General features: G+C 42.0%; 1 protein-coding gene across 8 annotated transcripts in view; it reads left to right on the top strand.

Annotated features, from left to right (window-relative positions):
* The window catches only part of DCUN1D4 (defective in cullin neddylation 1 domain containing 4), a 113,118-nt gene that overhangs the window by 8,444 nt on the left and 77,814 nt on the right, over positions 1-26,860 (top strand). The window contains exon 1 of one of the 8 annotated variants that reach the window (XM_064285822.1): positions 4,890-5,021. The exons of 1 other annotated variant lie outside the window; for it this stretch is intronic. In XM_064285822.1, the coding sequence (XP_064141892.1) occupies positions 4,997-5,021 (25 nt within the window). In that variant the 5' untranslated portion in view covers positions 4,890-4,996. Of the gene's footprint in view, positions 1-4,889; positions 5,022-5,429; positions 5,487-6,073; positions 6,116-11,342; positions 12,018-12,052; positions 18,534-26,860 lie in introns of those variants that run through there. 6 more of the 8 variants (XM_064285827.1, XM_064285820.1, XM_064285824.1 and 3 more) reach the window with 6 other exon arrangements.

The following is a 26,860-nucleotide window of genomic DNA, read 5'->3' as shown; positions in this document are numbered from 1 at the left end:
ATAATGAGGAAAGTATCTTCTATCTAAGCTTTCTCCATTATCCTGATAACTGGGACCTGACTGTACGGAGGTATTGAAAATGAAACCAACATTTTTATTACTCTCAAAACATCTGGTAAGTGGCTATTTGCAAAACTGTTCTGTGTACATGTGTGAAAAGTGACATATGCTACAAAGACATTCTTAAATAAGTAAAAGCTTGGGAGATGAAGCTGGTTCCCAATAACACAGGCCATGTTGGTTAATTCCAGTAAGGCTAAAGAGACTGCCCTCTCAGTGATACATCAATGTGGTGAATTTATTATATTCAGTAGAACCTCATTAGGTACTCAGGATAAATAAATCTTATTAAGAATATAGCATGAAGTAGAGAGTTGCTGTTGAAATAAGGTCAAATAGGTAAAATAGATAATAAGCATGTAGCAACCTGGAAATAAATCTGACTCATATTTTCCATAATATATACCTACAAAGGCAGCTTGAATGGCTAGCTGTTCAACTCTAGAAAGAGGCCTGGTTTCATTCTCTTTTAAAAGCACAGTCACATCCATATTATTGTATCCTTATAAATAAATCTCTGAAGTATGCAGGACACATATTAACCTGATTAAATAGAGAAGGAAGTGAAGTCGAGCGTGGGCATGTTATAGCACAGAAGCCTGGCTACTTAGCAGCACTATCACTTACTAGCTGGCTGGCAAATTATTGAAGCTCTCTAAGCCTTGGTTAATTTATCTGTAAATTGGGGATAATACTAGTACTTTCTTTACCTCATTGGATTGTTGTGAAGTTAGATAGAATAATTTATTAAAAGAAAAAAACAAAACAACCCATTGCCACTGAGTCGATTCCAACTCATAGGGACCCTGCCCCATAGTTTCCGAGGAACACCTGTTACATTTGAACTACCAGCCTTTTGGGTAGCAGGTGCAGCACTTAACCACTACGCCACCAGGGCTTCCAACTTATGAAAAGTAAAGCACTATTAGAGTAGCGCCTACCATATACATAAAAAAATAAAAAATTATTATATATATAAAAAAAATGGGAAGCACTAAATTAAGTTGTTACTATCTGGGACAGCGAACTGCTAGCTGGTTATGAGTTTGGAAAAATAAACTACCCTACATACTAAGGATGGATTTACTTTTTAAAATTTTTATTTCATCCACATCTTGGAAACCCACTTAGCCTGGCTTTTTGTAAATAGTAGCGTCCCACATACTCTCTCTCACAGTAATTTAAAGGCAAATTAATTTCTCCCTGCACGTGTTCTTTCTCATTCTCTTCAAATCTTACCACGGGCACATTTATCTCCTTGTCTGAGCAGGCTCAACCAATTCCAGTCTTGAGGACTACGTCATTCTGCATTCTGCACCCCTGCTCCCCAATACATGTAGGAAAAGCACACTACAGTGTAATATTTGCAAATGGGGGAAAGATTTAAAATTTAATTAAATTTACTGTACTGCTTTTCTCACTGGACTTTGCCTTATTAAATTCTAACCTAGGCTTAACCAAAAGCAGTTGATGTGGCATCAGTTCCTACTCATGGCAACCCCATGTGTTTCAGAGTAGAACTGTGCTCCATAGAGTTTTCAAATGGCTGTAATCTTTTGGAAGTAGATAGCCAGGACTTTCTTCCAAGGTGCCTCTAGGTGAATTGGAACCACCAACCTTTCAGTTAGTAGCTAAGCGCTTAACCATTTGTGCCACCCAGGGACTCCTAATCTAGGCTTAAGTTATTTCAAAATATATCTGATTAAAATTAATAGTGCACAAATAATAAAATAGAAAAATTCCAATGATATAGTTGACACAAGGTAGCTTGCTCTAATGCTAGCTTAAAGCAGTAACTAGATGAAGTGAAATGGCATAAGACTGCATCTCCAAATATTGCTTTATTCATACCAGTCCCAAGACACTCCATTATTAATTTTTTCTCCAAGGATTTGAATATAAATACACAGAAGTGTAAGATTGTTATCTCAGTAAACATTCCCACAGGAATCACGTTATTTGGGAATGCTACCGATGAGAAAAATTGAAATATTGTGTTATATATTGAAAAAATTATTTACTGAGATTCATAAAAAACGAAGGCTATATTCCAAATATGAACTATAGAATTTGTATTAGATTTATATAATCACTTCCAAATGTGAAGGAAGAGTGGTTTCTACATTTTTAAAATTTGAAATTCAGATATTGAATGGTGTGGAGAGGGGAAAAGACCTGGACTAGGAGTTGGGAAACTTGAATCAAACTACTGCTTTGTTATTAACCAGTTGAGTGACTTGGATTAGACATTTAACTCCTTTGGACCTCAAGTGTCATATCATTAAAATGAGGAAGTGAGATTTGGTCAACAAGATTCCTTTGAGATCTAAAATTTCATGTTACAGTCCACATTCAGTTCGCTTTGCAAATAAATGAGCATGGCAAATAGCTAGCTAAAACACCTCACTCTTGGACTTTACTAAGCATAATATCCTTCTCCAGGGACTGGTCCCTCCTAATAACATGTCCAAAGTACATGAGATGAAGTCTCACCATCCTTGCTCCTAAGGAGCATCCTGGCTGTACTTCTTCCAAGACAGATTTGTTTGTTCTTCTGGTAGTCCATGGTATACTCAATATTTTTCACCACCACCATAATTTGAAGGCATCAGTTCTTCTTCCATCTTCCTTATTCTACAAGTAGACTAGGAGTCCTTGGGTGTTACAAACAGTGTGCTTGGCTGCTACGAGGAAGTTTAAGGTTCCAGTCCACCCAGAGGTGCCTCAAAAGAAAGGCCTGGTGATCTGCTTTCAAAAAATTAGCCAAAAAATTTCAATCCTATGGAGCAAAGTTCTATTCTGTCACACATGGGGTCACCATGAGTCAGAATTAGCTCTGTGTCTACTGATTTTGGTCTTAGATATAGAATACGCTGAAAACAGAAATGGGATAAAGTGCAGGAGCAGCTTTTCTGCTCAGCATAATGAGACTTTCTTACAACTAGATCTGCGCAACAAGGAATTGCCTATCTCAAAGAATCTAGGCGGTACTACCCATCTGTGTCAGACCCAGCTGAGGCTCTGTCAGGGTAAGGGTGATCAGTAGGGACGCTTTATGAGAGATTCTCGCTTTGAGAAGGAGCTTGCAGTGGACAACTTGAGGTACAGTTCTGACATTTGTATGACTGCATGATGTGGTTCATAAATGCTTGAATGATAGACACGATTGATAGAAAAAAAATTTTAAGGATGTTATTTAAGGAGAAGTTAGGGATTAAGGGGGATGTTTATGAAGCCCAGGTGGTGCAGTGTTTAAGAGCTTTGCTGCTAACCAAAAGGTTGGCAGTTGGAATCCACCAGCCACTTCTTGAAAACCCTATGGGGTAGTTCTACTCTGTCCTGTAGGGTCGCTATGAGTCAGAATCAACTCAACGGCAACTGGTTTGATTTGGTTTTGGTTATGGTGCACAGGAAGTGGCTTGTCTCATTCCCTGTTCTTTCAATTATTTCCTTTTTGGCGTAACATTTATGCCCTGATTTGAACCCTAAATTTCAAAACCCTGAAATTCAAAAGCCTTGGTTGTAGAAATCTAAAACCAAAATGACTGATCGTTTTGTTACCCGTTTGTGGTGTCATTCCTTCTGTGTGGCAAGATCTGTGGAATGTCTTGGCTGCAGGGCTGAGGAAGGGCTTTGGAATACAGGGAAGTGGTGTCTGAGTGTTGCTGTTGGGATTGTAGGTGATGGGGGTGGGGAGGGAGGAGATCCTCCGTTAATATCTTAAAATATTATTCCTCTACAATAATATGGTGGGTGTAATGAGTTGGTTTGAAAGCAATGGAAAAACGAGGTGGTAACTCTAGAAAATGGTGCGAATTCTCGATTTAGGAAACTCAAGGATCAGAAGAATTCGCCTAAATTTACGCCCTCCTTTTTTGCCAAATGGCAGCCAGTTTCATTTCTGTATAGACTCTTCAGCGTTAAAGACGTTGGTCATTTTAATTTACGCTACTTGCCCTTTGTGGGCTGGCCACCTGATCCCTGGACTGCCGACGTGCCAGACTGACCCCACGGTCAGAGCGTGACCCTGAATTTCCTTCCTATATGCTGTTTGGGGGCATACAGACGTCTATGCCTGTAGTATTTCAAACACTGTAGAACAGCCTATAGTTGATAAAAGGGTGTTAATTCTGGAAAAATACATTTTGAAAGCGGGGAGAAGATGGATTGTTGTACAAGAAATGGGAATTTGCTCCCATTTTCATGTCTAGCAAACCAGAGGGTTTGCTAGACATGAAGACGCGGCAATTCTTGTAGGAAACAGACGACCGAAAAGTCCCAGTCCAAGTTCCGCGCGCACTGGGCTTGTGAAGAGAGCCGCTTTGAAGCATGCGAGACAAGTGGCTGGGAGACCTGGACGCTGAGACTCAGGAGCTAGGGAGGGGCTGAGCTCCCCGGGGAAGTACAAGCTTCCCCAACTGCGCTCCCTTGTCTACGCTCTTCGGGTATCCCTTCTCTTGCTTTGTTTCCGACGCCGACCCATCTTTTTCGGTTGGTCTCCGACTCCACCAATCCGGCCCCTGACGGGGCGGGGCTTCAGGGTCAAGGTAGACCAATTCCCCAGCCTCGCCCCTACACGCGCTTTCGGACCCCCGGGGGTGACTGACAGCAGGCGCGCCCAACCTGCTACTCCAGATCGTGGTCTCCGCTAGGGGCGTTGCGAGGACGAGGCATCAGAACCAATCGCCTTGGATCTTAGGGGCGGGGCCTCTTCGCCAGCTACAGAACCGTTCTATCGTCACTCATTTTGTCAAATCAGAGACTCGGAGGGGCGGCCCCTTATCCGAGGTCCAACCAATGGAGAAGGCGAGGTGGGCGTGTCGGGAGTGCCTGGCGGCGGGTCCTCAGCTCCAAGCTGAGGTGCTGAGAGCCGGTGGGGGGACCGCGAAGCTAGCGCGGGAGACTGGGCGGCGAGCGGGGTGTGAGCTGTCCGAAAATGCACTCGGATGCCGCCGCTGTCAGTGAGTAACGGGGAGCGATCAAGCTGGGTCCGGGCCGGGCGGCTGCCAACACTCTCCACTCGGTTCCCGCAGTCCCCGCCCCGCGCCTCCTGTCCCGAAACGTGCCAGGAGCCCCTGCCCCGGAGCCACCCCTTTCCCTCCCGGGGCCGGGGCGGGCGGTGACGCTGCGGGCTGCGCGGGGCGGGGGCGGGTGTGGGGGAGGGGGACGGCCTGCCGGGGGCGGGCGGAGGTGTGGGGGGTGGGGACTGGCTCCATTTGAGTGTTGGGGGAAGGGGGGGCGGGACGTGTGATGAAGGGCCCGGACCCGAGTGTCCGGGGTGAATGGAGGTGGAGGCGGCGGCGGGTTCTTGCAGGCAGGGCCAGGAGGTGGTACCGGCGGCGAGAGGGAGGGAAGGAGCAAGCGGGGCGCAGGGGTGAGGGTTTTCAAGGGGCTGAGCGGTGCTGGCGGCTCCGGGAGAAAGGCGGGTGAGTGCGAGGGGAACGCGGGGGCGGGGACAATAGGAAGAAGGGCTGGATGGCTGGAGTGGGGGGAACAATAGGGTGGGGGGACGGGGGCCGCGGTCAAGCGGGGCAGGAGCGCGGCCAAGGGGACGAGGGCTGAGGTAACGGGAGAGCGAGATGTCGGAGGGATTGTGGTGTGATGGGACAGTTGGGGAGTCTGGCAGGCGGGTGGGGTATAGGAAGGTTGGTAATGGGGGAAGATGTTGGGGCGATAAGATGGGGCAGGTGTTAGGAAGAGGGTAGTTGGGAGTAAGAGGAGAGGAAGATAGTGGGGAGAGTTTGGGGTGGCAGGATGGGAGCAGGAGATGCAATGGGGGTGGCGGGCTAGTTAGGGAGGAAGAGGAGGGTGGGAGGGGCTGGAGCAGCGGGAGGACTGTCACGTCCGGATTGGGTCCGGCACGGGGCTTGGGGGATGTCGGGTTGTGTTTGGGCAAGGTGCTCTCTCCCCCGTCTCAATCAAACCAGGGTCCTTGGAGGAGGCAGCCCACAGCTCCGGGGTGCGGGGAGAGGAGAGGGCGGGGCTGAGGTAGGGGGCGGGGAGGTGCCCCGAGGTTGGAGCTGGCCGCGGTTTCCCCAGAGCGGCGGGAAGCGAGGTCAGCGCTGGCGCGGGCTCCGGCTGTGAGACTGAGAGGCGGGGCAGGGGTGCGGGCTGCGCGTTTTCCGCGGCGGGAGCCGGGGGACTGGCCCTGGCGGCTAGGTGGGGGGTTAGCGCAGGGGAGGTGTAGGGATCCCCTGGCCGTTCGGGGGTTTGGCAGAGACTGTGACGCAGTTGTCTAATTTCTGGCCGGCAGGTGTGGAGGCTGGTGCCTCAGGGCCCGCTTCCCTGCGGGGAGGGCCGGCCCGGAGGCTCCACGCATTGCTTGGGGGGCGCGACCTCTCTTCGGAGCGCGAGGAGGACGCTTTAGGGGTTTCCTTTAGCGCCTGGCTCTAGTTGCCGGGTGTGAAGGGGAAAGGCGGTCCCGCGGAATTCTGGGACTTGTAGTCTGGGCCGCGCCGGGCTGCGGTTGGGTTGGGTGCACGTGGGTAACTGTGGAAACGAGTCCCAGAAGGCAGCGCGCCCCTCGGAGCCTCTCCGTTCTAACTCCTGCTTTATTCCCCGACTGACCGGAGCGCGCTCCGGGGAGGCGCTCCTGTTCACTGTGCTGAAGTCATTCAGTAGACCTTCTGCCTGTATCAACTGGGGAGCGGAACTCAAGCACGGGCTCTGTCCTTTCACTCTTGAGTTCTTGATCCATGAGTTAATTGGTTTCCTCTACATTTGATTGACTAATTTGTAGACTGAGTGCTTAGTCTTCAATCAGTCATATCGCACGTAGATTATGGAAACATAGTCAAGTTGCAACATAATCTAAAGCAGCGTTTGTTGTTAGTTGCTGTGAAGATTCAGACTCATGGCGAGCCTATGAGCAGAACTGCTCCATAGGGTTTTCAAGGCTGTGACCTTTAGAATCAGATCGCCAGGCCTGTCTTCCTAGGTGCCTCTGGGTGGGTTGGAACCACCAACCTTTGCTAGTGGTAGTCCAGTGCTTAGCCATTTTTTACACCCAGCCGGCAAGGCAGCGTTCAGGATCATGTATTTATTGTGGCATCCCGTGTGTGTAAAACACTTGGTTAAAAGGTTATCCTTATGTAAATCTGGAAAGGAAGTAGAGACAAATGTAATGCGTGGGAAGATAGTATAAACTATACATTTTTATTTCTTAGGCTGTTTGGATTGTCCAAGGATAAGGGGACTTTTTTAAAGAAGATTGTCTTGAACTGAGTGATGGAGACAGTTTAATGGAATTTAGGATGGAAATTAGCTCCGTTTATAAAGCCAGCATAAAAAACGTGAGGGTGAGCAAAGGGAATATGTGATATTTTCAGTTTTCGGTAAAGTGTGAGGAGCAAATGAGACTAGAGGGAGGCGAGCTATATAAAAAGCAGACCTTAGGAGATTTTTGTTTTGTTTTAAGCTACAGGCTGTAATTCTCTGTGCTTCTTTAATGTGAGAAACTCTTGTGTTAGTCTGTAGACACCTCAAACGTCACATCCATTACCTTTTCCCTTTGCCGGTTATACCCTGTGACTCTGAAATCGTAATGCAGAAGGCCGTAAAAGATTAGTTTCATGTGATACATAAGGAATTATGAAATTATTGCTAGCATAGTCACTAACCTAATGATAAAAATTTTACTAAGAAGAGCTAAAATCTGGAAACCTTTTGGGTATGGTTACTGAACTTGAATACTCGATTGCGTGGTGGTTCTTTTCATAATGGTTGAAAAATTGGGCAATGTGTGATGATTTGGGGAAAAGATTTATATCTGTCATATTTTACTTAGCTTGTGTTGAAATATCCAGAAAACCCTTTGTAATATGTAAGTATGTAATGTGGACATTTAAAAAAATTTCTATTCTGGAATTTGCTTTTCCAAAGGGTAGTTAAAGCAAGGTGATTTAAAAATATATAAAAGCTACGATTGTCTTCAGGATGTTGTTTTTAAACAAAATATTAGGCCAGTCATATCTCTTCCCTTTTCTCTTTTATTTTTACTCTTACATCCTAAAGGGCAGGTGCCTTTTATGTACACAGTTTCCTCCCCCCGCTGCCCCCAACAAGCCCTAGGCTGCTACACAATATCAGGTTACACTTTTCTGCTCTGGTTTTTAGGTTTCTTTTTAATTTTTGGTCCTTGGAGAGTTCCCTTTATTGTCTTGTGAATGAAGTCATGCATTTAAACGGGTTTTTTTAACACTTCGCTCAGAATTTCTGGGTATTTTATACTGGCAGGGATTTTTAGGTTATCTTCCCTGTAACATTGCCAGCAAAGAAGTTCTGCCGTGATTTTTTAACCTGGAGAACTTCTGTATACCTATCCTTTTCTTTGTTGCTGTCTACGAGAAGTATCCCTACATAGCACTTGATCACGATTATTTCACGCTTTATCATTATCTGTTCTTTTTTTATCTTTGGCTGCTCCCAGCAGCTCTTATTATTTTATGGCCTTCTTCCTCACTATAAATACATTTGTATTTTTCCTATCTCAATAGCAATAATCCTGTTAACTCAGTGGTGTAAAAAACCTGCAGATAAGAAACTGATCTCATGACCTCCGTTGTATATTTAGGATGTTTTTGGCAAGTGACAATATTCAACTAAAAATAATTTAAATAACTATTGTTATTTGCTGTTGACTCCGACTCATAGTGACCCTATGTGACAGGGTAAAACTGCCTCATAGGATTTCCTTGGCTATAATCTTTACAGGATCAGACTGCCAGACCTTTTCTCCTGTGGAACAGCTGATGGGTTTGAACTGCTGACCTTTTGGTTAGCAGCTGAGCACATAACCATTGTACCATCAGGCCTCCTTGGTTTAAATAATAGGGCTTATTTTTGTCCAGTAACAAGAAGTATGGAGATAGGTGGTTCTAACCTGGTGCAGGGGCTTAATTATGACATGAAAAACAGGTTTTTTGCATCCTTCTCTTTAAGTGTTTTGGTTTTTGATCCTCATGTTTATTGCCTCATGTTTGCATTAGGGTTGCTGCGGCACCAGACATCATGCTAATGTAAGAAAGTAGAGAGGGAAGGAGGCTTATTTCCTTTCAATTTCCTCTTTTCCAGAGAGCTTTTTCCAGACCCTAATTTAAAGAAAAATATTTCTGAAGCAGTGGATACTTTATCTACTGGAACACTGGGCACTACAGAAAAAAATCCTTAGATTTAAAATAATTATGCAGAGGTTGTTAAAATATATAATTCTAAAAGTGTACTTTAATACATGTTATTATATAGGAAATAAATTATAGACAAGGTGCACAGAAATGCTTGCCATATGTTAGAAATACTGGAAATATTTGGCTCTGAGTTTCCTAGTAGCAAAAACAAAAAGGAAAATAAAAACAATTGATTTTATTTATTTGGTTAATGAAACTGCAGTTATTCTAATAACCCACACTGGAATCTTAGACATTTCTCATCTTCTCTTTCCCGGGTCAGCAGTGAGAGGGAGCGGCTACAGCTCTTCCCTTCCTGACCTTGCTTTCTGGTACCTATTGCCATATACTATGCCTGATCCAAAGAGTCCTAGTGGCACAAGGGTTAAGCGCTTGGCTGTTAACCAAAGGGGCAGTGGTTCGAATCCACCCAATGGGAAAAAAGATCAGACAGTCTGCTCCTGTAAAGATTACAGCTTAGGAAACCCTATGAGGCCATTCTACTCTGTTGTATAAAGTCACTATGAGTTGGAATTGGAATCAACTCAATGGCAAGCAACAACAGATCTGATCCAGCCTTTTGTGTATTGTTGTAATAACCAGTAATCCTTTTGCTGATCTCACCTACTCTAACTTTGTCTTCTTTATCACCAGTTGAATCTTCACCCAAAGACCTTGAGAGCTCCTAGTTGCTTACAAATATAGACTCCCCAAGACCTAGAATTGAATAGCTTCTGTAGTTCAAGTTCATTTTCTTCTCCTTAGAATGCTACCTCCTCCCCCACTGTCCTCAATTCTGCTTCTGTGGAACTTTTCTTCATTGTGTTCCCTCTCCAGCAAACCCTCTCTCCTTCCGTTGAAGCTCCAAAGTACTGTCTAGTTTTATTATTTAATTTTACCTTATTTAATAATACTCCAGACCATTTGCTGTCAGATTGACTCCAGCTGTCACAGGCAACCCCATGTGTGCCCCGTAGGGTTTTCAGTGACTGATTTTTTGAAAGTAGATCACCAGGCCTTCCTTCCAAGATGCCTCTGAGTGGACTTGAATTGCCGATTTTTCAGTTAAGGTGAATGACATTAACCAATCGCACTAACCAGGGACTCCTATTTAATAGTAGCTGCTTTTTTACTTATTTACTCACTCCCCCGTTAGATTATAACCCCTTGAGATCTGGATCATGTTTTCCTTAGTATGTACTTTAGAGTCCAGCTTGATGCCTTCCTTAGGTCCTGAAACATGTATTGAATTGACTGTAAATGGTCAACTCTTGAATAATTAGTAGATTATCTGGAAATTTATAATTCTTCCTCCAGCCATCCAGCATGCATCTGAGTCCAGCTTTGATTATCTTTAGACTTTTCTTCAAGGAATGCAAACTTCGATTTATTTATTCTCTACCTTTTTTTGTATGTGTGACAAAGTCAGCCATATGCAGACTAATTTAATAGTATTTCTTTTTAAATTCATGCAGATACTAGTTTTGAAGAAAGTGTGTGGCATGGAGAATTTCTCAAGGAGAGGGTAAAATGCTGTTGACGTGCCGAAGGAGCAGAGGAGTGTGTTCGCAGATGTGGACATGTCATTACAGAGCTGCTGTATACAGAGCTGTGGAGAAGGTTAAGGCAGGGGCTGACAGGCCTGATGTTAAGGGAATCTGGAGTGTTTCTGCTTTTTGCTCTTTTTGTTTCTTGAACAGATTCTAGTCCTAAGGATTGATAACCTTTGTGTTAACAACACATTCCAAAAACAAACAAAAACCCCATTACTGTTGAGTTGATTTCGACTCATACAGGACAGAGTAGAACTACCCTATAGGGCTCCCAAGGCTGCAAATTTTTATGGAAGCAGACTGCCACATCTTTCTTCTGTGGGGCGGCCAGTGGGTTTGAACCGCCGATGTTCCAGTTAGCAGCTGAGTGCTTTAACTACTGTGCCATCGGGGCTTCTTTTAACAATGCTTTAAGATGGCTGAAAGGCTTTCTGCATTTAGAAAGTATAGTGTCTGTGAGTTGGAGATGAATTTTTTGAGGTGAATCTGACATTAATGCTGATATCTTCATAGTTTGTTAACTTGAAATTAATGTTAATAGCTTTTCATAGCTTTTTCTTATTTTGAAATTCAGGTTAGAAGTTCCTCTTGAGACTTGTTCTTTTAAGTAGAACATGCATTTTCAGAATGTGTTTTAAGTAGAAATATGTATTAAAGTACATTTTTAGTGTTATGTATTTTGTATGAATATTTTAAATCTAAGGATCTTTTTCTGTAGTGCCCAGCGTTCTTGCATATAAAGTATCTGCTACTTCAGAAATATTTTTCTTTTAATTAGAAAATTGTGTTAATAAATTGTTTTCAATCTGGTAGGCTTATAGTTTTTGAAACTCACATACTGAATAAAATAGTCATTTAGTGATATGAAAAAGACCCCTTCTCTTCCCAAATAGCGGTACCTCTAGGTATGATTTTTTTTAGTTCCATCTTTGAGGATACTTGTGAATATTTGTTTGGAAACCTTTTGTTACTTGCTGGCCTGTAGTATTTATGGAGACAGAATAATCCATTTGTGTCTGTAACAGTCTTATCCCCCCCCTCCCCACTTTGACTGGGAAATTTCTACTTTAGGAGGCAGAACTGTGCAGACATACCCACTCCAGAGTGTGAATCTGAAGCCTGAAGAAGTGATGGAAAGAAGCTGGCAGCACATTGCAGTCATTTGGGAGAGGATGGCAACGGGGTGGCAGCTGTGCTGTTTCTAGAGGACACAGACGCTGCCATCATGGTAGCCAGTCAGGTCTGGCTGTGTCAGTGGTACTCTCTGTTGTGTGCCTTTGGGCTTTGTTCTGGTTGGATGGGTGTTAGGCTTAGTGGTACTCTGGATTTCCTAGTGATTCTGTGAACTATCTACTAGCTCTTTTTTAAAAATGTCTTTTTTCTTTTAATTAGCTAGAGTTACTTTCTGATGCTTGCAACTAAGAATTCTGACACGTTCAATGCCAAGACCTGTCACTAGTCAAATACTCGGTAGAAGCCTTTGTAGAGAAGAGCGCTGATCTGCCATTTCACCCTGGTTGCCTGTGCGCTCTGGTCTGGTTGGAGGTGACCCAAAGGACTGAAGGAGGGAACAGGTGATGTCGATTGCAGTTTGTTGGCGTTACCTTTGCCCATGGTCAGGTGGGCTTGTGAATCATATACATCAGCCACCCCACTGCATTTCATCCTCTGCGGTTTTTTACTGCTGCCTTTGCTTGTTGTTAGGTGCCCTCAAGTCCATTCCGACTCATAGCAAGCAAATGGATAACAGAATAAACCACTGCCTAGTCTGTGCCCTCCTCACAATCGTTGCTATGTTTGAGCCCACTGTTGCAGCCACCGTGTCAGTCCGTCTTGTTGAGGGTCTTCCTCTTTTTCGCTGACCCTGTACAAAACATGATGTCCTTCTCCGGAGACTGATCCCTCCTGATAACATGTCCAAAATACATGAGATGGCATCTCTCCATGCTTGTGTCTAAGGAGCATTCTGGCTGTACTTCTTAAAACATATTTGTTTGTTCTACTGGCAGTCCATTTTATTATTCAGTATTCTTTGCCAGCACCATAATTCAGAGGTGTCAGTTCTTCTTCCATCTTCCTTATTCATTGTCCACCTTTCGCATGCGTATGAGGCATTTGAAGACACCATGGCTTGGATCAGGTGCACCTTCGTTTTCAAGGTGACATCTTTGCCTTTTAACACTTTGAAGAGGTCTTTTACAGCATATTTGCCCAATTCAGTGTGTCTTTTGATTTCTTGGCTACTGCTTTCATGGGCATTGATTGTTGATCCAAGTAAAAGGAAATCCTTGACAACTTCAGTACTTTCTCCGTTTATCAAGATGTTGCTTATTGGTCCAGTTGTGAGGATTTTTTTTTCTTTATGTCGAGGTGTAATTCGTACTGGAGACTATAGTCTTTGATCTTCATCCGTAAGTGCTTCAAGTCCTCTTCATTTTCAGCAAGCAAGAGTGTGTCATCTACATAACGCAGGTTATTAATGAATCTTCATCCAATCCTGATGCCCTGTTTTTCTTCATATAGTCCAACTTCTTGGATTATTTGGTCAGTATAGAGATTGAGTAAGTATGGTGAAAGGACACAACTCTGACACACACCTCTCCTAATTTTAAACCATGGTTCTGTTCATATGACTGCCTCTTGGTCTATGTACAGGTTCTACGTGAGCATAATGAGGGGTTCTGGAATTCCCATTCTTCACAATGTTATCCATAATTTGTTACGGTCCACACTGTCTAATGCCTTTGCATAACCAATTAAACACAGGTAAACATCTTCCTGGTATTTTTTGTTTTCAGCCGGGATTCATCTGAAATCAGCAGTGATATCCCTTGTTCCATGTTCTCTTCTGAATCTGGCTTCAATTTCTGGTAGTTCCCTGTTGTACTGCTACAACTGCTTTTGAATAATCTTCAGCAAAATTTTACTTGCATGTGATATTAGTAATATCGTTTAATAATTTCCGCATTCTTTTGGATCACCTTTCTTTAGAATGGGCACAAATATGGATCTTTTCCAGTTGGTTGGCCAGGTAGCTCTCTTCCAAATTTCTTAGCATAGATAAGTGAGTGCTCCCAGCATTGCATCTGTTTGTTGGAACATTTCAATTGCCAGTTACCTCTTTGTCCCTTAACAAATAACTTTGAGAGGTGTGATGCTTAAGGAGCTGATGTACAACTTCTTGTTTATTTCTTTGGATCTAAGAGTATTAGCTATGAAAGTATTGTTCTTGACTTTTTTTGTGTGGAATATTTGCTTATTTTATTTAGCCAAAAATCATATCTGATAGTCCTTATGGCGTTTTAGTCAACTTTGTTGAGACATAATTCACATACTGTGCAAATGTACCAATTTTAAGTGTATAGTTAAATGAATTTTGATAAATACATATACTGGTATAACCACTGTTACAGTTGAGATACATGACATTTTTATTACCCTAAAAAATTCTCTCCTGTTTTCTTACAGTTAGTATGTCTCCCCTTCACTACTTTTCACTTGTAAAATATGTTCATCTTAGGCCTTTGCTGTGTCAGTTAATGACTTGTCATTTTGGTGTTTATGGGCACGACAAATACTTCAGTTTTTTTTTTTTTAAACTTGAGCTTTTAAATCCAAAGAGAAACTATCAGTGCTGTATTCATTGTAATACTGATAATCAGTACTTTACCCCAGGAAATTAGTTTTATGTTAGATGACTTATTCTGTTGAAAGGTTTTCCAGTGGGATGACTTTCCCTGCTTTTCTGTGGCCCAAAGACATACAATGCTAGGGTTTCTATCTGGGTCAGGTTGGGAAGCAGCAAAGCATAGTTGTTAGGTGTGGGCCCTGCAGTCAAAATGTCTGGGGTTCAAGTCCTTGATCTCCTATCTATTAGTTTATGACCTTGGGTAAGTTGCTTAAGTTTTCTGTGTTCCTTCTGTGGGCTTCAGAGCTCTCGTGTATAAAAGTGCTTACTGCAGGGTATGGGGTTGTTCAGTCAGCAAGTGTTCATTATTGCAATTACTGTGTAGCACACCCTGTTCTAGGTGCTGAGGTGAACAGAAGAGACAAATCTTGAAGTTTTCATTCTAGTTTGAAGAAGACAGTTAGTAAACAAGTAATCGTGTAGCTTATCAGAGAAAAATAACAGGGAACAGGAAGAACACTGATACGCCTTTGTGGGTAGAGGAAAAAGGAGGCAACACAGGGTGTTGTAATTTTAATGAAAGCATATAGGTCGGACCTCACCAACTTTTTAAGTTAAAACATGGAGGTGAGGGAGCATTCCAGGCAGAGCAAACACAAATGAAGAAGTGCTGAGGGGGAAGCACCCCTGCATTTGAGGAACAGTAAGGAGGCTTATGTGCCTGGAGTAGAGTTGAGTGGGTAGAGGGGAAGAAAGTAGGAGGAGAGATCCAAAGTGATCCTGAGGGAAAAGATTGTGCAATATGAAAAATGTAATGTCACTGAATTTTACATGTAGATATTCTTGAACTGGCAAATGTTTTGGTGTGTGTATTTTCACCACAATTAAAAAAAAAAAAAAGTGGTCCTGAGGATTAAAAAATGAAGTAAAACACATGAGGTATTTAGAAAAATGCTTGGCACTTTTTTTGTTGTTGTTAATGATTATTGTGTAATAACAGTTTTCTCATTAGACATTTATGTAGGAAAGAGAAGAACCAAGTGAGCCATTCCCTCACTCAGCCATTCAGCAAATGCTTGAGATCTTTCTTTTTCAGGCACTGCTGCTACAAATAGGACTGAGCCGGAATCTCTGTGTTCAAGGAACTTCTTCCAGTTAGTTCAGGGGTGGAGGCAGAGATGTAATGAACAGTGCAAATATGGGATGATGACTGGTAGGTTAGATGGAGACCCCAGTTGCTTTGGGAACATAGGGGAAACCATAAAATTAGACTTTAGGTGAGAATGAGGAATTGTCATGTGGGTTTAGCTATGTGAAGAAAAGAATCTGTGTTTGAATACTTGTAGGTGCTTGGTGGTAGTGGTGTGGAAGGGTTGCTTTCTAAGCAGTCAGAACAGCATGGGTGGGGATACAGAGGACTGTGGCAGTAGAATGGGTGTTTGGTTGGTTAGAGTGAAGGGGAGGGTGAGAGAGGGTAGGCAGGAGCCAGATGGGGAAGTGCTGAAAAAAGGCACCAGGGAGAGTTGAGGGGTGGAAAAGAAATGAAAGAAGGAAAGAGAGAGGTCAAGGAGGTGGGGCACAGGAAGAAAGGAGAAGTGAAGAGGGGCAGGTACTAACATGTATACAGTGCTGACTCTATTCCAGGATCTGTTGTAAGTGCCTTGCCTGCATTTACTCATTTGATCCTCATAGCAACTCTCTGAAGTATGCTTGGTGGTATTGTTATTCACATTAAACAGATGAAGAAGCTGAAGTGCCAAAAGGTTAAGTACCTTTCTCAAGGCTACACAGTTTGTAAATAACGAATAGAGGTTCTAACTCAGGCGTTCAGGCTTCAGGGTCTGGGTGCCTTATCACTGCCAGTGAATTAATACTCAGCATTTGTGCTTTTCATTTAATCCTATGGTAACCCTGCAACTGTATTGGAATTCCGTTTTTTTGTCACTGGCCTATGAATGATAACAGCAGAGCCAGTTGATAAGATTACCTCTGGTTTGCTTTTGGTTCTTTTCTTCTTGGAATGAGTCCCAGTAAGATTAGGATTTCTGAATCCTTGATTTTTGCACTCCTCTTCTTTCCTCTTTCATTTCTGTAGACTTGATCACAATGACAGTAGACATTTAAAAACTGATTCTAATTGGGCAACTGAAGAATTGTGGCAAAGAAAAATACTTCCATACTTTTCCTTAACTCACTAAAGGAATAGTTATTTTTAGTCCTTTTAGATTTTATTTATTTTAAATAGATGTGTATTAAATACTTTCTAAAAACTTATTATCTTCAAATATAAGAACATTGCAGAAAAGCCTAGAAACATAAAATTTACTTATAATTCTACCATCTTAGTTGTTGCTGTTGTTAGGTGCTGTCAAGTCAGTTCCGACTCATAGCAACCCTATGTACAACGGAAGGAAACACTGCCTGGCCCTGTGCCATCCTCATAATCGTTGTTATACTTGAGCCCATTGTCGTAGCCACTGTGTCAATCCATCTCATTGAGGGTCTTCCTCTTTTTCGCTGACCCTCACTTTACCAGGCGTGCTGTCCTCCAAGGACTGATCCCTCCTGATAACATGTCCAAAGTATGTGAGACATAGTCTCGCCATCCTTGCTTCTAAGGAGCATTCTGGTTGTACTTCCAAGACAAATTTGTTTGTTCTTTTGGACCCCATAGCCCTCAGGCCAACAATTCGATCCGTCAGGGAGTTTGGCTGTGTCTGTGGAGCTTCCGGAAACCGTGGTGGCATAGTAGTTAAGTGCTATGGCTGCTAACCAAGAGGTCAGCAGTTCAGATCCGCCAGGCGCTCCTTGGAAACTCTATGGGGCAGTTCTACTCTGTCCGATAGGGTCGCTATGAGTCAGAATCGACTCGACGGCAGTGGGTTTGGTTTTTTTGTTTTATGGAGCTTCCATGACCTAGCCTTGTACAAGTTGTGCTGGCTTCCCCAGTATCATGTACTGTCCTACCATCACCAAAGTTACCACTTATCTATTGTCTATTTAGTGTTTTTCCATCCCCACCCTTCCTGTTCCTCGTAACCATCAAAGATTGTTTCCTTTTGTGTGTAAACCTTTTCATGAGTCTTTATAGCAGTGGTCTCATGCAATGTTTGTCCTATTGTGATTGACTTATTTCATTCAGCAGATTCATCCACGTTGTGAGATGCTTTGCAGATTCATCATTGTTCTTTATTGTTGTGTAGTACTCCATCGAGTGTACGTATCATAGTTCGTTTATCCATTCATCTGTTGATAGGCATCTAGTTTGTTTCAGTTTTTTTGCTGTTGTGAACAATGCTGCAGTGTGATGGCTCTTATTTCTTTAGGATATGTGGGATTGCTGGATCGTATGGCGTTTCTATTTCTAGCTTTCTAAAGAAGCTCCACGTCGTTTTCCAAAATGGTGGTATCATTTTTCATTCCCAACAGCAGTGCTTAGGAGTTCCAATCTCCCCGCAGACTCTCTAACATTTTATTTCCTGTTTTTCTGATTCATGCTAGTAATGTGGGGGTGAGATGGTATCTCATTGTGGTTTTGATTTGCATTTCTCTAATGTTTTTATTTTTTTTTTTAATGACTAGTGATCACCAGCATTTCCTCATGTGTCAGCTGCTTGAATGTCTTCTTTGGTGAAGTCCTATTCATTTCCTTTACCCATTTTTTACTGGATTATTTGTCTTTTTGTTGTAAAGGTATTGGATCTTCCTGTAGATTTTAGAGATTAGACCTTTTTCGGATTTGTAATAGCCAAAAAATTTTCCCATTCTGTATATTCTTTTTTTACTCTTTTGGTAAAAATCTCTTGATGAGCGTAAGTGTTTAGTTTTTAGAAGATCCCAGTTATCTAGCTTATCTTCTGGGTTTGTGTGTTGTTAGTTATGGTTTATATCCTATTAATGCCGTGTATTAGGGCCTCTAGCGTTGATCTTTTCTTCTATGAACTTTATAGTTTTTGGCTTTATATTTAGGTCTTTGATCCATTTTTAGTTAGTTTTTGTGTATGGTGTGAGCTGTGAGTCCTTTTTCATTTTTTTTTTACAGGTGGACATCCAGCTTTGCTGGCAGCATTTGTTAAACAGACTGTCTTTTCCCCATTTGATGGACTTTGGACCCTTATCGAAGATCAGGTGACCATAGGTGGATGGATTTACATCTGGGTTCTCAATTCTGTTCCTTTGGTCAGTGCGTATGTGGTTGTACCAGTACCAGGTGTTTTGACTACAGTGGCTGTATTGTAGGTTCTGAGGTCAGGTAGTATGAGTCCTCCTATTTTATTTTTCTTCAGTAGTGCTTTACTTATCTGAGGCATCTTCCCTTTTTATATAAAGTTAACAATTAGTTTTTCCATCTCTTTAAAGAATATTGTCGGTATTTGGATTGGGATTGCATTGTGTTTGTAAATCGCTTTGGGTAGAATTGTCATTTTCACAATGTTGAGTCTACTCGTTCATGAGCATCATATGCTTTTTCATTTATGTAGATCTCTTTTTGTTTCTGGCAGTAGTGTTTTGTAGTTTTTTTTATATGGGTCTTTTACATCCCTGGTTACATTTATTCCTAAGTATTTTATTTTTTTAAGGGCTACTATAAATGGTATTATTTTCTTGATTTCCTTTTCATCGTTCTCTTTATTGGTGTGTAGGAATCCAATTGATTTTTGTGATTATCTTGTAAACTCTGTTTAATCTTTCTGTTACAGTAGTTTCCTTGTGGAGTCTTTTGGGTTTTCTATGTATAGGATCATACCATCTGCAAATAGGGACAGTTTTACTTCTTCATTACCAATTTGGATGCCCTTTATTTCTTTTTCTTGCCTTATTGCTCTAGCTAGGACTTCCAGCACAGTGTGAAATAGGAGTGGTGTTAAAGGGCATCCTTGTCTCGTTCCTGTTCTCAAGGGGAATGTTTTCAGCCTCTCTCCGTTAAGAATGATGTTGGTTGTTGGTTTTGTGTAAACCAAACCAAACCAAACCCGTTGCTGTCAAGTCGATTCTGACTCACAGTGACCCTGTATAGATGCCCTTTATAATTTTGAGGAATTCCCCTTCTGTACCTATTTTGTTGAGAGTTTTTATGAGGAATGGGTGTTGGACTTTGTTGCATGCCTTTTCTGCATCAATTGAGATGATCGTGTGATTCTTTTATTTATGTGGTGGATTACGTTGATTGATTTTCTGATGTTGTACCATCTTTGCATACTTGTTAGGAATCCTACTTGGTCGTGGTGTATTGTTTGATAAGGTGTCGAATTGTTGGCTACAATTTTGTTGTGAATATTTGCATCTATATTCATGAGAGAAATTGGTCTGTAATTTTCTTTCTTTCTTTTTTTTTTGATGTCTTTGCCTGGATTTGGTATTAGGGTTATTCTGGCTTCGTAGAATGAATTTGGAAGTATCCTTCCTTTCCTGTGTTCTGAAATTGTTTGAGTAGTACTAGTGTAATTTCCTCTCTGAATGTTTGGTAGAATCCTCCAGTGAAGCCGTTTGGGCCAGGGATTTTTTTTTTTTGTTGAGAGTTTTTTTTTTTATTACCTTTTCAATCTCTTCTCTTGTTATGGGTCTATTCAGATTTTCAACATCCTTTTGTATTAGTTTGTATAGGTAGTGTGTTTCTAGAAATTAGGGTCAAGTATTTTTGCCCTTTAATGTCTCTTCTAAAGATGTCATTCCCAAAGTTAGACTACAGAATACTTGTTTTTTAATTCAACTGAGATGGATGGTCCTACAGTGAAGCCCAAGTACCTGGCTATTGATAAAATAGTTTTAAAGACCTGTCACCTTGTCACCCTTTCCACTCTGTCTTTATGTTTTGCTCCTGTAGGTCTTAATCTCTTCTGTGTTCTAATAACAATAAGGATAAAAATAATAAACCTGTATTGGTATATAGTACGTGTCAGCACTGCGCTAAGTGCTTTACGTGCACCATCTCATTTAGTCCTTACAATAGCCTTCTGAAGTGGGACATGTTATAAGATGAGTGAGACTAAAGGATATTTTTTGTTCTGAACTACCAAGTGGCCCTGTGTTCTTCAGTGGGTGGGGTGGTGGGAAGAGAATGAATTGGGCCTCTTGTACCTTGTCACATTGCTTGTGCAGCCAGATCAGGTGTCTTAAGGTGGCTAACTTCTTTGAGATGGCACCAGTGGGCCCAAGCGGTGCGGGTGGGTAATGGGTGCTAGGTGGCATGCTGTTTCCCTTGGGTGGCTGGTTTCTCCAAGCCTCTTTTATGGGTCCTGTGAGAGTTAGGAGAAAGAAGCCAGCAGCAGTTTGCCTGGGCAGCTTTAATGTTTGGATCTTATTATGATCAATGAAAATGCTGAGTCACCTAAGATGACCTGCTTCTCACCCGTTATCTATTTTCCCCTCTCCGCGACTCACCGTTTTGGCTTTTGTGCCTTGTAAATAGCAAATATTTATTGGTGAGGAGAATAATGTTAACACCTTCCTCACCTCCTACTTTTGTTTGTCTTTTCATTTTCACCTGGCTTTTCAGCCCTGTGATCTTTTCCCTGGATCTTGATCTTTTTTCCTCCTGCTGATGCAGTTTCTCTGAGTGAGTTAGCCTTCCTGTCTGGTCTATGCTTAGGTTGTTGGAGAAGTAGGTTGGCTGCTGGCAGGTTGGAATTGAATCATGGGTGGGAATAGCATTTGGGTTTTCTGGTTGCACATTAGAATCACTTAAGGGCAGCTTGAGAAAGGATTGATGTTTCTACTCCCATTTTTATTTAATGGTTTGGATTGGGGCCCTGGCGGCAGCATTTTTTCAAGCTCCCCAGATGATTCTAATGTGCAGCCACTGGATTAGTATACCCATTGCATTCAAGTCGATTCCAACTCATGGCAACCATTTAGCACAGAGTAGAACTGCCCCATAGGGTTCTCAGGCTTTAAATCTTTACGGGAGCAGACTGCCACATCTTTCTTCTGCAGAGCAGCTGGTAGGTTCGAAATGCACACCTTTTGGTTAGCAGCCATGTGCTTTAACCACCGTACTACCATTTGTTGATATTAGGTGCCGTCGAGTCAGTTCAGACTCATGGCAACCCTACATGCAACAGAAACACTGCCCAGTCCTGCGCCATCCTTACATTCTTTGCTATGCTTTAGCCCATAGCTGTAGCCCCTGTGTCAGTCCATCTCATTAAGGGTCTTCCTGTTTTTCGCTGACCCTTTACCAAGCTTGATGTATTCCTCCAGGGACTGATCGCTCCTGATGATATGTCCAAAGTAAGTGAGAAGTAGTCTCGCCATTCCTGCTTCTGAGGAGCATTCTGGTTCTGTGTCTTCCAAGACAGATTTGTTCATTCTTTTGGTATATTCAATATTTTTCCCCAACAACACAGTTCAAAGACGTCAGTTCTTCTTTGATCTACCTTATTCATTGTTCACTGTTCACATGCATATGAGGCGATTGAAAATACCATGGCTGGGGTGTTCAAGATGACATCTTCGCTTTTTAACACTTTAAAGAGGTCTTTTGGAGCAGGTTTGTCCAATGCAGTGTCTTTTGATTTCTTAACTGCTGCTTCCATGGGTGTTGATTGTGGATCCAAATAAGATGAAATCCTTGACACTTAAATCTTTTCATCGTTTATCATGATGTTGCTTATTGGTCTGCTTGTGAGGGTTTTTGTTTTATGTTGACATTAAAGTAATAAAGTAGTGAGCTGAGTTTAGTTTTGGCTGGATGGGAGGACTCAAAAGGTTCCATGGGCCCATGCTGGACGGGTCTCACAGACCTTTGGGGCTCACTATGTGACATAATACCCAACACATAGGTAGTGCTTACTGTGTGCCAGGCACTGTTCCAAGTGCATGGCAGCATTAACTAAGTTAATCCTCCCTGGTGGCGCAGTGGTTAAGAGCTCAGCGGCTCACCAAAAGGTTGGCAGTTTGAATCCACCAGCTGCTTCTTGGAAATCCTATGGAGCGGTACTGCTCTATCCTATAGAGTCATTATGAGTCGAAATCAACTCGACTGCAACAGATTTGGGTTGGTTTAACATCCTTATGAAGGAGCCCTGGTGGTGTAGTGGTTAATGCGTTTGGGTGCTAACCGAGAAAAAGATTGGCAGTTAGAGTCTACCAGCTGCTCTGTGGGAGAAAGATGTGGCAGTCTGCTTCTGTAAAGATTATAGCCTTGGAAAAACCCTATGGAGCAGTTCTACTCTGTCCTGTAGGGTCGCTGTGAGTTGGGATTACTCGACAGTGATGGGTTTGTTTTGGTTTAACATCTATATGAGGCAGGTGCTATTATTACCTATTTTATAGATAAAGCAATTTCTAGTTTTAGCAGTGAGGAGCATTTAGTACGTAGTAGACCCACAAATGTAGCTTTTGATTTTTCCTCATTTTAGGATATGGAAAACTTATTGCATATCTTTGTGGTTTAGTAATTTGTCCTTAGCTCTGAATGTATTTATTTTTACAAATGAAATGAAGACCTGTGCCATTTATAGCTAGTGACTATCAGTGGCTAGGCACAATTTTAAATTGATGTAACTTTAAAACACTTTTTTTTTTTAAATTGTGCTTTAAGTGAAGGTTTACAGTTCAAGTTAGTTTCTCATAAAAAAATTTATACACATTGTTATGTGACCCTAGTTGCTCTCCCTATAATGTGACAGCACACTCCTCCCTTCCCAACCTGTATTTCCCATGTCCATTCAACCAACTCTTGTCCCTTTCTGCCTTCTCATCTCACCTCTGGACGGGAGCTGCCCATTTAGTCTCATGTATGTACTTGAGCTAAGAAGCACATTCTTCACAAGTATCATTTAATGTCTTATAGTCCAGTCTAATCTTTGTCTGAAGAGTTGGCTTCAGGAATGGTTTTAGTTTTGGCCTAACAGAGAGTCCGGGGGCTGTGTCTTCTGGGGTCCCTCCAGCCTCAGTCAGACCATTAAGTCTGCTCTTTTTACTAGAATTTGAGTTTTGCACCCTACTTTTCTCCTGCACTGTCAGGGAGTCTCTGTTGTGTTCCCTGACAGGATGGTCATTGGTGGTAGCCGGGCACCATCTAGTTCTTCTCGTCTCAGGCTGATGGAGTCTCTGGTTTATGTGGCCATTTCTGTCTCTTGGGGTCATATTTTCCTTGTATCCCACTACTTTTTATAGTTTGAACAAAAAGTGTGTTTTACTATGTGATAGGTCTTACATGCCTAGTCATTTTGAGGTAGAACCCATTTTAATGTTAGCTTTTTTACTTAAAATTGCATTTTGTATTCTTAAAAATCACACGCAGTATGTATCTCTGAGCTCATATATGGCTCTGTATAGACTTACGGTCTGACCTACCTCTTTATTCTCTGGTTTCAGTAACATCCAGGATACTAAGCAAGCCTAATATTAGCATTTTAAACATGCTCAAGTCTCACCATCATAAAACCCAAACTAAACACTGTCTCAATCACACGTGCACTGCGATCTGCTACCTTCCTTGTTCCCTTCACAGCTACACTTCTTGAACATGTCTGTGCTTGATAGTCTGTTTCTTTGCTTCCTGCTCCATCTTCAGCCCACTTCATTCTGGCCTCAATTTTGTCATCTCATGCTTCGCTGAGGTCATAGAGTAACCTCCGTGCTGCTAAATCCAGAGAGTATTTTCAAAGCATTTATTCAGCTGTTAATTGGTGCCAGGCTTGTGCTGTTCTAGGTAATGGGGAAGCAGCAGTGAACAAAGCAAAACAAAGGTTCCTTTCTTCAGGGGTCTTGAGCTCTATAGGGGATGACAAAAAGTAAATATATATAAAATATAATATCAGAGTCACAGAAGACCACATTGTGTGATTTCATTGATACGAAATGTGCAGAATAGGCTAATCTATAGTGAAGAGTAGATTAGTGGTTACCTAATGCCAAAGGAACGAGGGGAGAAATGGGGAGTGACTGCTAATGGGGTAATAAAAATGTTCTAAAATTAGATCGCAGTGCTCGTTGCTCAGCTCTGTGAATATGCTGAAAATTGTACACTAAATAGGTGAATTGTATGGTATGTGAATTATATCTCAATAAAGCTGTTTAAAAATACACCAGAAAGTGATGAGCGCGATGGAGAAATCTAAATCAGGTTGGAGGATGGAGACGCTGTTTGGATAGGGAGGTGATGAGGTGACATTTGATTAGATATTTGAATGAAGTTAACTGTCAGGGCCTGTGCACTCAGGTCAGTTCATGTAGGACCTTGTGGTGACTTGTTAAGGACTTGGATTTTTTCCTAAGCTATGCTGCAGTAACAAACAACCCCCCAACCTCAGTGGTTGAAATCTAAGTTTAATACATGCACTTTGCAGATTTGCAGGAGTCTGCATGCTACACCCTCAGTCTAGGATTTAGGGTAGATACTGACTTTTGACAACCTTTAAATTTGTCCAATATTTGCTTCACCCTTTTTTGGCAATACCAGAACAACAACAACAACAACAAAAAACCAACCCATTGCTGTTGAGTTGATTCTGATTCGTGGTGACCCCATGTGTTATAGAGTAGAGAACTGAACTCCGTAGGGTTTTCTGTGACCTTTATAGAAGCGGATCGTCAGGCTTCTACAGTTTTTTCTGTAGTGCCACTGGCTGGGTTTGAACCACCAACCTTTAGGTTAGTAGTTGAGTGCAAACCCTCCTCCTGTCCCTGAAGAGCCTTTACAGATTTATTTCATCATTTTCATTGTCATCAAAAAGCATTTATTAAATGCGTATCTGTGCATAGTGCTGGAATAAAAACTTTTATACATGAGAACATCACTCACACTTTGGCTGTCTGGAGTTTATCTAATAATGAAATACTTTCATGAATCTTTATTAACCAGAAGACTGAAATGAAATAGAAATAATGCTGAATGTTTTGTATCTTTTCTGGACCATCTTTTCTCTTAAAAAAAAAAAAAGTTGGTAGATTGTTTTAAATTTAACGAGTTTCAGTATTTTTTCTTTAATATTTAATTACTTTAAATTTGTATGCTTGATTACTAAGAAGTTTGTGTGGAAAATGCTGCTGTTTTTTTTCTTTTTTGGAGCATGACGATAGATTGCTATTTTTTGCCTAGGAATTAGAAGATGTGGGTTATTCCCAGCTTGGCCACAGCTAGCTGTCCGGCCCTGGGAAGTCACTTTACCTACTTGGGGAAAATTGGACAAAAGGATATGAAATATCTAGCTCCTCCTCCCATCTCATCTCCTGCAGGCAGTCCTTAAGGTTTTTACTTTTAGTACAATAATATTTTATATAGAGGTTGGATTCTAAAGTCTGCTTGTAAGGTGAAAGTCACCTCTATTAAAATACCCTTGGAAGTACTTTCAGAAGGTACCCTGTTGAAGATGTGTCTCAGATAAATCCAGCAAAGCCAGTTCTTTCCTCCAGCATTGGAACAGATCCCTAGCTGTTCAGTTGATCACCAGTTGAAACAGCTGGCTTGCGTTTAGGGGGCATGTTTTATGAAAAAGACATACGTTTAAATATGAAACTCGTATAGTATTGTGAGATGTGCAACGTGTGATTGGCACATGGAAACTGAAACCAACCAAGGGTCTAGTGGATTCCTGTTTCCTGTCTTGTGCTCATTAAGTAGAAGGGAAGACAGTTGCCTGAACAACTGAAATTTCCTTTTTCTCTCTCCCCCCCCCCCATGAATAAAGTTGAATTTGTGTGAGTTAAATAAGGACTTGCTGCAACTCCATTGTACTCAGGATGTCTCTTCTTAACCCATACTGCTACTGTCTCACCTAATCATTTCCCACCTCAGTGGCTTCCAGTAGTTGTGTAACTGTTGTCGTTGTTAGGTGATGTTGAGTTGGTGCCAACTGATAGTGAACCTGTGTACAACAGAACGAAACACTGCCCGATCCTGCGCCATCCTCACAATCATTGTTATGCTTGAGCCCATTGTTGCAGCCATTGTGTCAGCCTATCTCATTGAAGGTCTTCCTCTTTTTCACTGACCCACTACTTTACCAAGCATGATGTCCTCCAGGGACTGATCCCTCCTGATAACGTGTTCAAAGTACGTGAGACATTGTCTCTCCATCCATGCTTCTAAGGAGTATTCTGGCTGTACTTCTTCCAAGACGGATTTGTTCGTTCTTTTGGCAGCCCATGGTATATTCAGTATTCTTCATCAATGCCACAATTCAGAGGTGTCAGTTCTTCTTTGATCTTCTTATTCATCCAGTTTCATGTGCATGGCTCGGGTCAGGAGCACCTTAGTCTTCAAGGTGACATCTTTGCTTTCTAATACTTTTAAAGAGATGTTTTGCAGCGGATATGCCCAGTGCGGTGCATCTTTGATTTGCGTAACTGGCTCTTCCAAATCCAGGCCACCCATCACTGTGCTACACATGTACCCTAGAGTGATCTTTTGAAACTACTTTGCTGATTAAGACATTTTTGTGGCACCCAGACTCTCACAGCAGTTCTTCTTAAATTTCTTTGCCAACATTTTGCTGGGCCAGAGGCTG

The sequence above is a fragment of the Loxodonta africana genome, chromosome 5 (genome assembly GCF_030014295.1).
Source record: "Loxodonta africana isolate mLoxAfr1 chromosome 5, mLoxAfr1.hap2, whole genome shotgun sequence".
NCBI classification, from domain to species: domain Eukaryota; kingdom Metazoa; phylum Chordata; class Mammalia; order Proboscidea; family Elephantidae; genus Loxodonta; species Loxodonta africana.
The sequence above is the reverse complement of the archived record's forward strand: the minus strand, read 5'-3'. Positions and strand labels throughout refer to the sequence as shown.